Below are 15988 nucleotides of genomic sequence, written 5' to 3'. Positions count from 1 at the left end.
CATGGGACTGTTCAAGGCCAGGTTGGATGGGGCCTTGAGCAGCCTGTGCTAGTGGGAGGTGTCCCTGCCCATGGCAGGAGGGTTGGAACTGGATGATCTTTAATGTCCCTTTCAACCCAAACCATTCTGTGATTCTATGTTTATCAGATACAGGTGAACCCATTGGTAAGCAAGTGCCTTGAGACCAGGACAGACAATAAATGGGGATATTTGGTCTTGCAGGGAACACATAACACTTGAATAAACAAATTGAGTCCTAGCAGCAGTGAGAAGGCTGTGATGATTTTTTTTTTTGTAGACTTGAGTAGAGGTCAGATTCCCAGGAAATGTCTGTCTTCTGTCTATTGTCATACATGCAGACAATAAAATGCTATGCTAGATATAAAGCAAAGTGTAATGTTGGAGTCTTTGAAAGACATTCCTCAGTGGTTTAGACTTTTCCAATGATTATTTCGTCAGGAAAATTATAATGAAACTGGTTGAGCTTCAGTGAGACAAATGCTTCCTTTTGTTTGCATAAAGGACATAGTACAGTCCACCTTCTAGTACCAGGACTTGGCTGCATTGACAAGAAAAACTTATCAAGGAAAACTTCTCATGATGTCAGTGATATATTGGTGTCACAAATGCATCTTTAGGGGTGTGCTCTCTATTGAGCAGGGGACTGAGGGTTTGAAAATAGTACAGAGGCATTGACTCTGCTTAAGTCAATTTTTCTAATTGCTGTTTTTTTAAAAAAATTCTTCACGGTCAAATACAAAGAGTATTGAAACAAACTTTCACTTCCTAAAGCTTGAAAAAGAAAGCATAATCATTGTTCGTATTTTTATTTCTTTCCTTGGAAGTTGCTGGTTTTTTGGGAAACCAAGAATACAAAAACAACCTTGAGGTAATAAAAATGATAGAACTTCTTTTGGCGGGACACTAGATTTTTTTTGTCTCCTAGATTCTCTTTTTAATGGCATGCCATAACCTCTGTCAGGCCTTTGAATTTCTTCAGCAAAGGATGACACACATAAAAATACTTGGTTTTTTTCACTTCTCCCAAGAACTGAGCTTTTGCAGGTTAAGCAGACTTATGCCGGTGAGCTTGAGGTGCTGTGATAGCAAAATCATCATCTAGGCAGGCTGTATCAAATTCCAAAAGGACAGGATTTAGCAAAAAGATTCAGGTGGTGAAGATGTTGTCTTTTGTGGATTTTATGTGTATTTTTTTAATATAAGCCTTATCCTTCTGACCCTGGCATGGTACTTCAATGCTGAAAGGAGAAAATAGGGGGGAAGGTGGGGGCCTTAAGGCTTGCTTGAATGACGTTAAGTAGAAAAACTCACTTGATGTGGAAGTTCAATTTGAAAGTTACTGTAGTACTTTGTTTCTTGCCAGGTGTTTATCCAAGTTGTTTCTTTTCCTTTTCTCAACAGTGCAACTACTGTTCTTGAATTTCATTTTGGGCTTTGAAGCCAACTAGCTTATAGGTAAAGATCTATTTGGGTGTGAGATGCAATCTAAGATGGACTGAAAGAAAGCAAGATCTCCAAGATTAGTTTTCAGGGCAAACAGTTTCTATTTTGTTTTGTCAGACTATAGACAATGTTTTGTTCTTTTCAACAGCATCTCTTCCGAGGCTAGTGTTTAAGTAAGTTTAACTCTTTGGGTGATGTGGACTAGGTAGAGATGCTATATCGGGGAATGCCATTTACTGTGCACTTGAGAAGTGCCATAGAAAAAGATTTAATTTTGGGCAAAGGTGCTGATTGTAGAAAATACAAAACTTCAGTTAAAACAGAGAAATAGTCCAATAGATGTCTATGCACATCTTGCACCAGTGGGAAGTCTTCGTGTGTGTTTTTGTATCTCTTTGAGGGCTGATCAAAAAGGAGGAGCAGACATTTCTGTTTGAAGAAACATATTAGTATAAATACTCCACATGTGAATATAAATTTTGGCTTGCATGTTGCTGTGTTGTAATGATCTTTTCCTTCATTTATTCACTAAGGCTTTGCTTCTGTTTTTCTCATTAGGATGACAGTTCTGGCAGTCTTGCGTCAATATCTGCTCTCAGTCTATTAAACACAGGGGTATGAAATTTAATATATATTTTTTTTCTAGTTTTATTCAATGCCATGCATGGGACTATATAGCACTCATTAAAATAGAACAAACATCACATTTTCACAGTAGCATGAATATTTTATGGCACTAACCATCAACTCATTAGATACCATTAGCAAATTAACAACAAAAAAACTTCACAAATGAATCTCACTAACAACTTGAAATGAATGAAGTATTATTGTTTGTATTGCATGTTCTTGAATAGCAGGAAATAGATAATGCTAGAGCTTGACATTAATTTACTTTCTATGTTTGCTGTGCCTCCTTCCTTAATGGTGAAAGTTGTTTAAAGGCTTAATTCGCAATATTTTTGAACAACTTGTATTGGCTTTGAAAATTTATATCCTAGAACTGGGGTTTTTTTTCCCCCCCTGTCTCTAAGTCACACAAGCTAGTAACAATGGCACTTCAGAACTCCATATGCGTTTAATTGCTACTTCCAAAATGAAATTGGAAATCTAGAAAAGTATAGTTTTGAAACTTGTTATATACTGTTATGTCTTCTATTTGCTGTGACTGGTATCCTTCTGAAATTGGTCCAATGCACATGCCTGTTACCTTGAAAACTTTTTATATAATTCCATACCCTATGTTAAACAGGAATAGTAAACATTAGCTTTTTAGTTCTGTGGGTCTGTTACTCTGGGTTTATGAAATCGAGCAGTATTGAAACTGCTAGTTGATACGTGATGCCTATGGTTCATGTTACATGGTCCAGCCATTCTCAGCTGTTCTTTATTAGGCCCAGAGACCCTTGCTTCATGGTCTCTTGTAAACAACAGAAGATGAAACTTGATGCAACTTTAACCACTTGAGTAAAAAATAAAGTAAATGAACAATTGAAGATGGGAGACATTATTTTGGAAGGTTGACAGAGAAACTCTTCAGTATCTATCTGGTTGTTCTCTTGTGCTATGGTATGACGATCAGTATTTTTGCCTCCTTCAGTATAGGATCTTTCTATATCACTGCACGTTAGGAAAGAATATACTATTCTGTCCTGATGGCATTTGGTATTCTTAGTTCTGGGAAAATGTCTGGTTTATGACTCAATTTTCCAATGACATCTTCTCTTGCTGTAAGCACTTCTTTGTTTTTAATCACTTTCTAAACATTTCTAACTCAGCAATTTTAACATTTAACCTGGGGAGAGATGACAGATGATGATATGGGAAGGAATCCTTATGCATTAGCAGAGATTCTTCTTACATAAACTTTCTATTTGTTTTATTCAGGTGATGTAGGTGGGTGCCCTCCTAAGCAATTCCATTAATGCCTCCATTCTTGGATCCTGTTTGAAATGAAGGAAAATAATATTTTTGATGGTATTTCTAGTTAGTTGCACAACATTGTGAAAATAATCATATAGATGTGTTTAGAAGCCCATCTGCTCCAGATTTGTGTGTGTAGAGGGGAGAGAGGTTTAATACCACTTGCAGAATATATGGCAATTCCTGTTATTTCCTCAAGAAAAGTCATGGTTGATTGAATAAAACCTGTTTCAGTATCAGGCTTAGAATTTTGGCAGGAGTAATACTTGTTAAAAGAAACTGTAGTACACATGGTGCATACTTTGTTTAATTTGGAGTATTAGTATGCCTTGAGATCTACTTTAAATAGAGGCAGTCCTTAGGATAGTGAAAATTAATTTGGTGTTGCCTTGCCTTTCAAGTTACTTTCTCCTGCACTCTACATAAGGTGTAATTGGATCTGTGGTGGTATATCTGTATAGTTGGTACCTGTAGCACTGTGATGACTTCCACAATCCTTGTAATCCAAGGCTTTTATTACTCATTTCTAGGAGTTCAACTTTTGTTGCTGGATCCTAGATAAATAAAAAATTATCCCAGCAAGCTGCATGTTAAGTTTCACGGTAAATTTTATTCCTTTAAAGCTCTGTAGTTTGGATACAATGGATGCAAGTTTGTCCTCTAAAATTGAATCATTATGTGCACATGTTGCTTTATCCCCACAAGCATATTCTACTTAGGGTGAACTAATGCTTTTGGAATGCTGCGATGCAACTGTTTTTCCTTCTGTTAAGTTTGCTTAGATGCTGGAAGAGGCAGCTATGGGCAATTATGCATATGTTATACAGTGTGATCCAGTAGTATTTAGTGATACCTAAAATAGCTATGAGTGGTCTAGCTGCCCTATATGGCTCTTCTGAGGAAGGATGAAAACTCGAGTTTCATGTTTTCTATGTAGCTATGAAAAAAGTGCAGGAAAGAAAGACCTCTGCATGTTTATTATTTTTCTTTTGTTTAAAACACCGTGTGTGTGTGTGTGTTTATTTGCTTCTGTTTTTAAACGAAGTTACAATTTGGGGTATCATTATTTTCTTAAGCCAAAGGCAGTTTATAAGCAAAAGACTTTTTCCCAGCACCATTTACCTATTACCTGTCTCTAAGTTAATAGCCTTATCTAGGTTTCTGTAGGAATAAATACTGGAAATACAAGTCCCTCCACATATCGAAGTGTTCTTAAATATATTGTCACAGTGTTTCTTAGGAAAACACATGCTTTTAGCTTGTTAACAGGTTTATTATTGGCAGTAGATGAGAGGATGCAATTCCAACCTTAACAAGGAGATCACTGTTTCTTGCTATAAAGGCTAAGATTTGTTTTTCTTTATCTGTTTGGGATTCTGAACTGTTTGGTATCTGTAATAAATACAATACCAGATATGCTGGAATAAAGAATTTTTAAACAACATTCTCTAAACTGCAGAAATGATGTGAAACTTCCAAGTTTTTTTCCTTTTGCATAAACTTGTCTTACATTGTCTTGAACCTTGGCTGTCAGCTATTCTGTCCTCTGGCATATGCCCTGCATGTTAAGCATTTGACTAGACATTTGACTTTAAATTGTATTTTTACCTCGCTATGGAAGATTATTAGCTCATATCTTCTGAAGTGAAATTCTATGGCAGCTCTATCTTTTTATCCTGTGCCAAAAATTTTAGATTCTGCATCAAGTGAATGGTTAAGGCTATTGTATTCTTTGCATCTAGTCACACAAAATATTCCAGAAAAAAAAAAAAATTAGTTGCACAAACTAGTGAGTTCCATGCATGTCTGATGGTTCCAGGATCTAATCTTTAAATAGAGCACAGGTTTCTTGAGGGAGAAGTGTCTTCCACTGGGAAGTTCTGATAGCTGGGAAACGTATTTCATCTTGTGGAATGTGCAGCCGTGACTGTTTGAGCTTGAAGCTATTTTGGTCTCTGCTTTGACTCTTTCTAGTAACACTTGACAGTTTTCCTTTCCATGCATGTGTTCTTTTCATGCAAAAACCAACTGTTCATAAAGTGTACTTAATTCCAGAACCTCTACTGAGTGAGTTCTGAACTGCAACCCCTGTTGAAGACTTTGTATTTTTTTTTCTTTCTCTGTTGCTTTGGAAATCAGTCCTTTAGCATGTGTGATAGCCAGAAGCACTAGCACCATTCAAATGTGTTGCTTGTAATAAAAAGGTGAGAGTGACTTTGTTTCCAGTATCCATCTTGCAGCACTTTTGAAATTTAACTTACATACAAGTTAAATATGTAGGAATGTTGAAAAGGTTGGTACCATTGGAGCTTCCTAATCTCTGACCACAAAATGGATTTTTATAAAGTACTGAAAAGTGTGAAAGTAAATCAGAACTACCAAGAATATGAAAGATGGCATTGCTGATGTACTGCAGCCTGGATGCTGACCTCTGGGTGCTACCACAGGATGCGTTACTAATTTAAGAATACGTTGGGGTATCCTGAGGTATAAAGCATGGCAGGACTGCCTATAATATCTCTGGCTTTATGTGGAATGAAATAATTTTAGGATCAAAAATATGCATATTCATTCACACAGTGAATGTTTGGTTTCTGATTTTCCTCATGCTTGTGTGAATTGGTACAGAGCTCTACCAATTCCGTATGTCCAGATGTTCAAGATAGTCGTTTGTGTGTGCCAAATTATGTTGGATGTATATTATTTTCAATCAAAAGTTGTCTTAGGAATTATGCCTCAGGAGAGGAATATGTTCTAGATGACTTCCATAGCCAGCCATTGTTCTTGGCCAGAGACTTAAAAATATTTAGAACTAAGTCGTGTTTAGGAACAGTTGGCTAGTAACTTTTATGTCATTGTGTTTAAAAGTAATTAGGTTTTTAGTGTGAATGTATGTATAAATACGATACCAAACAGTTGCTTGCTTTTGTTTTCTTTACGAGGTGCATACTTAGGCTTATCTCATAAACAGAAAAGCAACAGAAAAGCAATCGTTTACTAGAAGGGTAGCTAAAGATTTGGGGTGAAAAAAGCAAAACACTCCAGTCCAGCAAGAGTGGAGTCCTTCCTTGGTGATATTAAAAATCTGTCTGGACAAAGCCCTGTGCAATCTGCTCTAATTAAACTTGCTTTTAACAGGGACTGTGGACTAGATGGTCTCTGGAGTTCTCTTCCAACCCAAATGATTCCTTTATAACTGCCTCTTGACATGAGATTAGCATGACTTCATTGAGGTTATACTTTTTGGATCATTTACTATATTATGCCTAATGTGGAAGAATAGAAATTTTGTTAGAGATCATTAAAAAGGATGAGACAAGGATGCTGTTGGACACAGAGCTTTAATCCATCTTAGTGCTGGGAAAACACTTTGTCTTCTCTGGAAATCTGAGACTGCATTGTCATGTTTGCAAGAGGTTTTTTCCCATTTAACTTTATGGACTACAACTATGAACTGAACTTTTAAACTATACAATAGCTTTAAAGTTGTCATCTCTATTTCTCTAATGCTGTTAATGAACACTGAATATAAAACTCCCCGTGAGCACTAGTGTGTACAAAAAGCTGTGTATTAGGTGTGAGACTAATTTGGGAGCAGTCTCTAGAGAAGATACATGACCTAATTAGTAATTGATGAATTTTTTATTTTTAGTGACTTAAGCATAAGATATTTTGCTTAATTTGAGACTGGATTTACTTACACAATTGTTAAAGCAACAGATGTACAAGAACAAACTATCTTTAGATTAAATGAAGTTCACACAAGTTAGAGCTCGCTCGGCTGTGCTTAAGAGTAGAGCTGTGTGATCTGTGAAACTACATTACTAAAGTACCTTCAACTTTTTCTCTTCAAAGGTGATTCTTCAGCTCTTAGTATTCTGTGTTTGAATTCCAGCATGTGGAAGACTTGTGGAGAAACTAGTATTTAGCCTTCGTGTCTAAGGAGAATGAGAACCCACAAGCTATAGCTTGGTTTGAGAATAAGTTGAAAGTCTTCTCATAGATGACATTATAAGATTTGCTGGGTCATAGGAATGGATTTCCCTGTAAATTTTTATTAACAGAGGCTAAAAAGGAGAGAATGTGAGATTTGAGGTTTTTACCTGGCTCTGTCTAGCCTTTTTCCTAAAGACTCTGGCATACTTCTGTTTTGTTGAGTTGCTCTGTGGAAAAAGGAATGCAATTCTTTCTTTCTCAGAATCTTCTGTGTATTAAAGGCTCTTAAATATTTCTTTCTAATTAGATTGTAAGCTTTAACCTCTGAGAAAGAAATGCTGTGAAACAGACTTGTAATGATAAATATTGTTATATTGTCACAGAGTATAGCGTAGGTAGTTCTGAGTAAAGTGGGTTTTATGGTCTTGCTGAAGACTTCAAAAATAAGGGGTACCAGATCTTATGTGGTGGCTGAAATCAAAAGGAAAGGATTGGGAAGACACATTGTTGTTAGTGGTTTTTGTTGTTGTTTGGTTTGCGGTGGGTTTTTTTGAGCTTCACAGATTGCTTAAATATATTTCTGTACTAATTAGTTTGGGAAGATTATACAGATTTCTTAACTGCAGCTGATCACTGGATGCTCAGTAGTATCATTGAACTAGAATAGATTAAAGATATGTTGATACAAGAAACGTCTTTGTTATTCATCCTCAGCAGTCCTGGAAAGTTACCCTGTCCTGCTATAAACAATTTCAACTTGTAATGTTAGCTTCTTGCTGTCTTAAATTACTTAATTTTACCTATTTCAACATTATTTAATAAGTGTTAACCAAGTAATATTATGCTTACTAATTAGAAGTGAGGCTGAAAGTTGAAATTTTAATTTTTATGAATAATGTTGTTTAGGAATATGAAGCACGGACAGGAAGAATGTATAAACCTCCACCCTCATCAGCAAGACGTAAAAATATTGAATTTGAACCACTTTCAACTACTGCTTTGATTCTGGAAGATCGACCAGCGTGAGTATGATTCTGCTGTGGAAATGGTGATGACTAAATTTGTTAGGTATGCTTCTGATGAGCTAAACTTCACAAGTCTTACACAAATGTATCATTCAATTATTCCGTCCCAGATAATAGTCTAACAAATATCTCCAAAAGAACCTTTTAAATATTTATAATATATATGAGGAATTCTTTCTTGCTGAATTGGGGCCACCAGTCTGTTATTTCAGCTGTGTATCACAGCTGCCTGTGACAGTGTTTTGGGCATCCTATATCGGGAAAATTCCTGAAGACTTTAATGGATTTCTTCACTGCTGCCTCAGTGGGCACTCCCTTCTCCTTCCCCTGTTCTGGAAACTTAATTTGCTACACCAAACGGTGGCGGTTGTCATTTAAGCAAACCTAGCCTTGGCTTACCAGAAGAGATTTTTAAAAAAAGAAAAAATACTAGGTAGGTAACGGCAGGAGTGGGAGGAATTGCCTTCCAAACACAAGAAATACCTTCCCGGCACAATGCTGAATGCTCATTTGGTAACTACCGTTAAGATAGCGTTCACTGAAATTGTTCCTTACCCCTATTCCAGTTATGATTTTGTGGATTCTTGAACGACAACTGAAGGCAGGGAAACAACAGATGAAGAAGCAAAAACCGCTGCACTAAGTATTATACAAATAAGAATAGTAATGAAAAATGAGTCAGAAAAATTGGTCAGTATTTTCAACTGTACAGTCTTCAGCAATTTGAAGGAAAGCGGTGACTTGCCTAGGAACACTTGTGAGGAAATCAAATGGAACAAAGCTTTCAAATTGCACTGTGAGAAGGCTTGTGATGGCACTGTTAAACATTTACTGTAGTCATGACAAATAGGAAATAGAACATATACCGTTTCCTTTGATATTCTCTCTAGTGGTATATAAGCTCATTCAGTGTGAAGACAAATATCCTGAATGGAGGTATGGGTTTTATGTAACCAGTAACTGGTTGGCTGATGCGTTTCTGTGCTTTCAAAATACCACAACTCACAAACTAACGTTAAGTATGTCTTTACAAATGACACTTACACTTGTTTCAAATTGGAGTGCCATCCCAACTGTGTAATGTGTTGCCACAATCTCATCCTTGAAAATACATTCTGCTCTCACTTTCATTGGAAATATTAATAAAGTGATCTTTTCTGCTGGAATAAGATGAGATGGAAAACTTTGTGTTCAGTTTGTGGGGTTTTTCATATTAAAATGATAGAACTGTCTTCTGTTTTGTTTGAATCAAAGTACACTGGTTGGGTAAGAGACTGAGACCAAATATTGTGTTCTGATTTGTTTTGGAGTGAGTCTGTTCGGTCAAAAGGAAGTGTGTGTTGGGCCATTAGGGGATCAACATGCAGCCGAAAACCAAACACATTTTAAGCTGGTAAACCCGTAGCACTGCAGCAAGCTTCCTTAGCTTTAGCCTTGATGTAAATGTAGAACTATCCTGTCTTCCTTTAATAAACCTATCTTCTTTTGTGGGAGTTTTAAAGGGCTAGCTATAATGAATGAAAAACCTTTACCTTTTATTGAAAACATGTCATCATAGATCCCATACGAACAAATGGAGTATTCATATGCAGATACATTTAATGACTAAACTTTGCACGTGCAGAAATGTACTGGAATAAATAACTACATGGAATATCAGTATTTCCCTTTTGTCACTTCATTCAGTCTTAATTTGACCATCATTACAGATGTTCAACAAATCTAATAATCCTGCTCTGGGGGATGCTATAGGAGAAGTAATAAGAAGCACTAAACATCTGGTAGTTCTCTACTGCCATTACTGAAACACTGGTAGTGTGACAGCCCTGAAGCTCACCTCAGAGAGAAGTCGAATTAAAACCTGTTTTGAAATGGTTCAGAATGTCATTTGCGTGTATTGAATTCAGGAACCACTTGTTTTCAGAAATCTTCCTGCCAAATCAGTGGAGGAGGCTTTACGTCACCGACAAGAATATGATGAGATGGTGGCAGAGGCAAAAAAACGAGGTATGTTAACTGCCAGTAATCACAACAATTCTTTTTAACCGTGCAGCAAAAATAATTTCTGGCTTTTAGGCTGGTAGGTACATTAAAGAACAACTTTGTTTAGCATCTAGGATATTCTCTGATACATATATACACACAGTTTAAAACAGAACTTGATTATCAAATTGTTTTCTTATTCCACCACAGTGGAATAATCAGTTTAACCTTCTCTTTAATTTTTAAGTAGAAACTCGATTTTTAACTACTTGGGTAATGTGATCAGCTAGAAAACATTTGGGTACTTGCACTTGTTATTTCAAGGCTTGTTGCTGCAGTTACAGCTAAGAGCCAAAGTACAATAAAATCGGCTGCTAAAGATCTGTTTTTTTCATGAATTTGAGATCTATTCCAATGTGAAGACAGATGAAAACTTTGGGAAGGTTCACACAGGTATAGCTGGTTGGAAAAAAACCCACTTGCACTAGATCTGATTTTTAAGCATATCTGTAAGCATCTGGTACTGTGACATTAGTTGTTGAAAGGAATTCTGTGTTCTTGTACCTAGTATTTAGGGAATAAGCTATGTTAAGAATCTGTACTGCATGTTTTACTAGGGCTGTTGTCACAGATACAAGCTTCTGAACTGCTTGAGTCTCTATGGATCTGTGGCAGCTTACTCTGGAAGATGTAATAAGAAATCCAAGGCATTTGACAGCTCATTTAACTCTCCTCTTGTGGTGTGCATCTTGTAAGGTGTTGTCTGTGTTCTGTGACTGCATCTGTGGAAGGTCAGCCGTGTATGTTTTAGAATGTGTGCCCTAGTACTTGTTAAATTAACTATTGCTACGCACAAAGAAAGCTTCAGTAAAGATGTAATGAAGCTGGTCAGTCATATCAGTTTACTGGGGATGGCAGGTTTACTCCATTGATGTCTGATGCATCCATAAATAGAAAATGTCTTGCAATTTCACAGTGGTTTTTGTTGAGGTCAATATAGCACTGCTTTGTCCTTCTTTTAGCCTCCTTAAGAAGGATCTAACAATGATCCTTTTTTAACAGAAGGCAGAATAGTTTTCTCTTGTTCAGCATCATGGCTTCATCTTGCATCTTTAGGTCCTCTTTCCAGGAAAAAAAATAAAAAATCCTTTTAGGTGGAAGTTTTGGTAAAATATTAATTATTTTTAAATGGATGTAGAACTGCACTTTTTAATAACTTTATCTGTAAGTATTGCCAAATTGTCTAAATAACAAGTAAGGCTTTGGTAGAACGTGGTTTGAAATTCATTACAGAAAAAAGCACTGATGATGTTCTGCATTTTTAGTCATTCTGTGTACCACAGAAAAGAGTTTTCTAGACAGAGTTTTGCTTGTCTAAATCACTGTGTATTTGAATGAATTGGAGATAGTTTAAATAAAAAAAAATCCTGAAAAACACACTTATAGTCAACAGAAACAGTCTCAGCTGGCTCACGTGAACTGTAATTTACACTTGATCTCTTTCAGACATTATCTAAACAATTCAATAATAGCTGAATTATTTACCTAATAATTTATATACGCTAATACAGACCTAATAACATGTTATGCTTAACAGAAATTAAAGAAGCACATAAGAGGAAAAAAATAATGAGAGAGCGTTTCAAGCAAGAAGAGAATATTGCTAGTGCTATGGTGATTTGGGTCAATGAAATACTACCTAACTGGGAAGGCATGTAAGTAAAATTCTGTTGTGTAAATGAGGCAAAGCGGCTTGTTTCCTCTCTGGAAACAGAGGAACCACATACCTTATTTTCCTTTCTGTTTTGTCAAGAAGTCAGTTTTTGTTGCCATAATATAGTTGAGAGGTCATTACGTAGCAACATGAAATGTGCTTAATGAAATGAGAGCTTAATGTTTTGGGGTTTTTTTAATAGGGCTTTAGCATAAGCAGAGATCCTTGAATTCTGATTGTTATTTTGCTTGTAAAATGCCTAAAGAAGATATTGAATATGTATCTTTTTTTTTTCATTTTTTTTCCCCTGCCTCTCTATCTTAGGCGTGCTACCCGAAGAGTTCGAGAGCTTTGGTGGCAGGGTTTACCCCCAAGCGTACGTGGGAAGGTTTGGAGTCTAGCTGTGGGAAACGAATTAAATATCACTCCTGGTATGCCTTAACAGATTACATCTTGATGCAAAATTAAGTTGGTCATTTTCAAAGTAAAATTCAGACTTCTCTTAAACTATACAAATGAGGGTATATTTGCTTTTTGAAGTAGTGTATTTCACAGCCTTAGAAACAGGTGTTTTTTACAATTGGACATTGTAGCCTGGTAAATTATGGGAGCAAGGTTCAAAACCTGCTTACAAAAACTTGTGTTTTAAGCTGAGAATTGGTGTAGGGAGAGGAAAGGGGAATAGCTTTATTTCATAACTAATGATTTTCATGAACTGGAAGTGTTAAAATCAACTGTCAAAAATAAAAAATCTGAATTATTTAAGACATGGCTTCCCTCTTGTAATTTGCATGTTCACCACAGAAGAAAGTATAACCAATGCACACTATGAAACTGTGTACAGTGATACTCCAGTGGTTAGTGGTAATCATCTAATAGAGTCTTCCCTCACCCCTAGTGGTTAAGATGAAACCAAGCAACAAAACCAAAGCCAAGAATACTTAGTGTGCTTTTGTTTTGGATGGGTGCTTTTCTTACTTATAGCTTCATTTTTTTGTTGTTGGTTTTGTTTTCTTGTAGAACTTTATGAAATCTTCTTGTCTAGAGCTAAGGAACGATGGAAAAGCTTCAGTGAGACAAGTTCTGAGAATGATACAGAAGGTGAGATCTCCTGAATGCTAGACAGCCTCCTTTCACTTTTACAAACCTACAAAGACAAAAAAGTCTCAAGTTCAGCTGCATTTGCAGGATTAGGAATACTTGTTAAAAATGCTCTGGGCCATTCCCGACTGAAATGTTTTGTTTTCTTATACCGAGTTAGTGAGTGAGGAGCATTGATACAGTATGTACTGTATCAATGAAAGATGCGTTGAAATATTGCATGTGCTATTTAAATTTTAATGAGAGCTTAGTTCTGGTATTTCAGGTATTCAGAGGAAAATACGTTCATTTGAAATTGTAGATGAAATACAAACAGAAGAAATGGAAAACTAAGTGACAGTATGTGCTGTTGCCTAGCTCTGCTTAAATGGTTCTTATGTTGGTACCCCTTCCATAGTTTTGAGAAAGAAAAAGATTATTCTCTGTTTTTTTGATTGTGGAGCTGAAAGGTGAAAATATATATACACATGCATATGTATGTATGTAACATATACTACACGTTTCTGGTCCCACCTGAGTTTCCTTGGTTGCCCAGATGGCTTTTCCTCCCTAATCTATTAATTGGGGATGTTAGCACAGTTGTACGTATAGTGGAGTTTCATCACTGGTATATTGCTGTCTCCTGTGATTACTTTCCCTGTTAAAAATAGCATCAATTATGTTTTTAATGGTGGATATATCTTTGTTATAAACGTTAACTCCATGTGCTGTTAACAGTTACTTTCTTAAATGCAGTCTTATGTGATACTGTCAGTACCAGCTGCTATGAAATAAATATTTTTTGAGTTAGTTTCTTTTTTGGGAAAGAAAATGCCATTATAATGCAAGAAGTACTTTTTTAATTTGCACTTGCCTTGGCTTGTCCTGACTAATTGGCTACTGTAATTATAAATTATTTGAGTTGTCTTTAGGCTATCTCTCATCTGAAGCTTGTATAGAAATATTGTGTGTACATGACTGTAATATGCGTATCCTTGGAAAACACATTTGCAGTGCCCCTTGGTTTGTGAGGTGGCAGTTTGTTTTTTGTTGTGGGAGTGTGAGCTGAATATGGAGGAAAGCTTAAGTAGTTTGTTTATTTCAGATAGGCAATAGTTCTGGACAAGAATGGAAGGGGGAAGAGTCCAATTTGATTGTGTCGGATGTACAAGGAAATGTAGTGATAAGGGAAAACTTAAAGTAATATGATTTTCATCTCCGACTGAAAAGCAAGCCAGCCCACTGTGCTTATTACTAATCTGTGGCAGCAGAGTCTGGAAGATCCATTATTTTGGTCTCATTTAACGTATTTGAGTACTTCCAAAAGTTTTTCCTGTTCCAATATCTTCAACACTTAATTTTGGCAGGTAAAGATTAAAGCATGGAAGGTATCATTTTGTGTCTTGAAGATAAGACATTCATCAAAAGATGTTATGTGTCAGATCTGTTCCAAAGACTCCCAGCAACTCTAGTTTGGGAGTTGAAATTAATTTGTATAAATCCAGAGTTTCTCATGCTCTGTGCCATAGAGTATAATCTTCCTTGGGATTACTCTCAATGGGTACTGTTCCAAATGATCCCAAATTAGCCAATATAATACCTGTTCTTTTTGAAAGAGGAAGGAGGGATTAAGCAGCAGTTCTTGAACTTTTTGTTTTAGATTGTGTTTTTGGGTTTTTTTTTTTCTCTGTAATAATAATTGCCTTCTTTCTCCCAAATTTCCCCTAAAAGAGCCTGCAGCAGCCCCACTTACTCGTGAATGCAACTATCTTAGTTTTAGTAGGACAGGAAGAAAATGCTGCTTTTCAGGCTTCAGCAGAGCAGGTTCTGTTTAGCCTGGTCATCAAATTCTGCAATCTTTCACTTTCCAGATGGCTCTTCACTGGTTTAGGCTTTCTGAAAGAGCCTTTTGCCAAAGTGCCACATGTATTTTTCTCCTTGCTATCACTAATATTTGTATCCTGTCCTTATATAGAGGACAGGACAGAGATAACTCAAGAGCCAGCTGAATTTCTTCTGGAGGTTCTTGAGTGAATGCTGCCTTCTTTTTTTCTGTTTGAAGAATACCAATCGTAAGGATGCAAAAAAATCTGAATCAAATGAGAGTTAATGAGAGCTCAGAAGTAATGTAACATCTGCAAATCATAACTATGTGGTCAGTTCTGGAAACTTCAGTGAAGTTTCCCTGTGTATTTTGTGTACATTCGCTGAAAGTGGGACATGAGAAAAGCATTACTCTGCAGGTGAAGAAGTGCTAGCTTCTTGTGATAATGATATAATTAATCCTTTTCTTCTAGTGTACAGAGTATATTTCAGTGCTGCTCATTGAAATGAATGACCAAGTAAGATGATTAGGAATAAAAAATTTGAAAAGTGAGAACCCACTGGATCACGTGGAGATCAAGAGAACTGTTCTCGCTCTGTGCAAGAGCACAGACTCAGTAACTGAAGTCGCAGTAGAAGAAAGAGAAGAAAGAAAACGGGGTTTTGAGGACTGGGCTGAGCAAAATTCAAATTCTAGTGAATGAAGGGCCAGTCTGGGCCTAGATAGTGTTGTAGAGAAGTAAAAGGTAACCTGTTGCTTTAAGTCTGAATGATGTAAAGGTGCATAACTTGAAAAAGAATGAATAGACAGGTGGTAATTACTGATCATTTCCCTCACTTTTTGGAGCTCATTGCATATGCCAGGTATCAATGGACTGGTTTAGCTCTTGAAGTATAGTGCTGTAGAAGTGTGCTCCAAGAATTAGAACTACATAACTTTTTTCCTTAGATCCTAGAAGTATTTCTGTGCCTATGGCAATTTTATTCTGAAGTCTGTAGAATTTATCTATCTGTTTTAATTAAGTGTTGGTTTTGCTTA

General features: G+C 36.3%; 1 protein-coding gene across 3 annotated transcripts in view; it reads left to right on the top strand.

The window, feature by feature from the left end:
* The window catches only part of TBC1D12 (TBC1 domain family member 12), a 46037-nt gene that overhangs the window by 22806 nt on the left and 7243 nt on the right, over window positions 1-15988 (top strand). For 2 of the 3 annotated variants that reach the window (XM_054071729.1, XM_054071731.1), the window contains exons 3-8: window positions 2023-2079; window positions 8230-8345; window positions 10273-10355; window positions 11929-12046; window positions 12370-12476; window positions 13066-13146. In XM_054071729.1, coding sequence (XP_053927704.1) covers window positions 2023-2079; window positions 8230-8345; window positions 10273-10355; window positions 11929-12046; window positions 12370-12476; window positions 13066-13146 — 562 coding nt within the window. The remainder of the gene's footprint in view (window positions 1-2022; window positions 2080-8229; window positions 8346-10272; window positions 10356-11928; window positions 12047-12369; window positions 12477-13065; window positions 13147-15988) is intronic. The other variant, XM_054071730.1, reaches the window with a different exon arrangement.

This window comes from Cuculus canorus, chromosome 7 (assembly GCF_017976375.1).
Source record: "Cuculus canorus isolate bCucCan1 chromosome 7, bCucCan1.pri, whole genome shotgun sequence".
Lineage (NCBI taxonomy): Eukaryota > Metazoa > Chordata > Aves > Cuculiformes > Cuculidae > Cuculus > Cuculus canorus.
The sequence above is the reverse complement of the archived record's forward strand: the minus strand, read 5'-3'. Positions and strand labels throughout refer to the sequence as shown.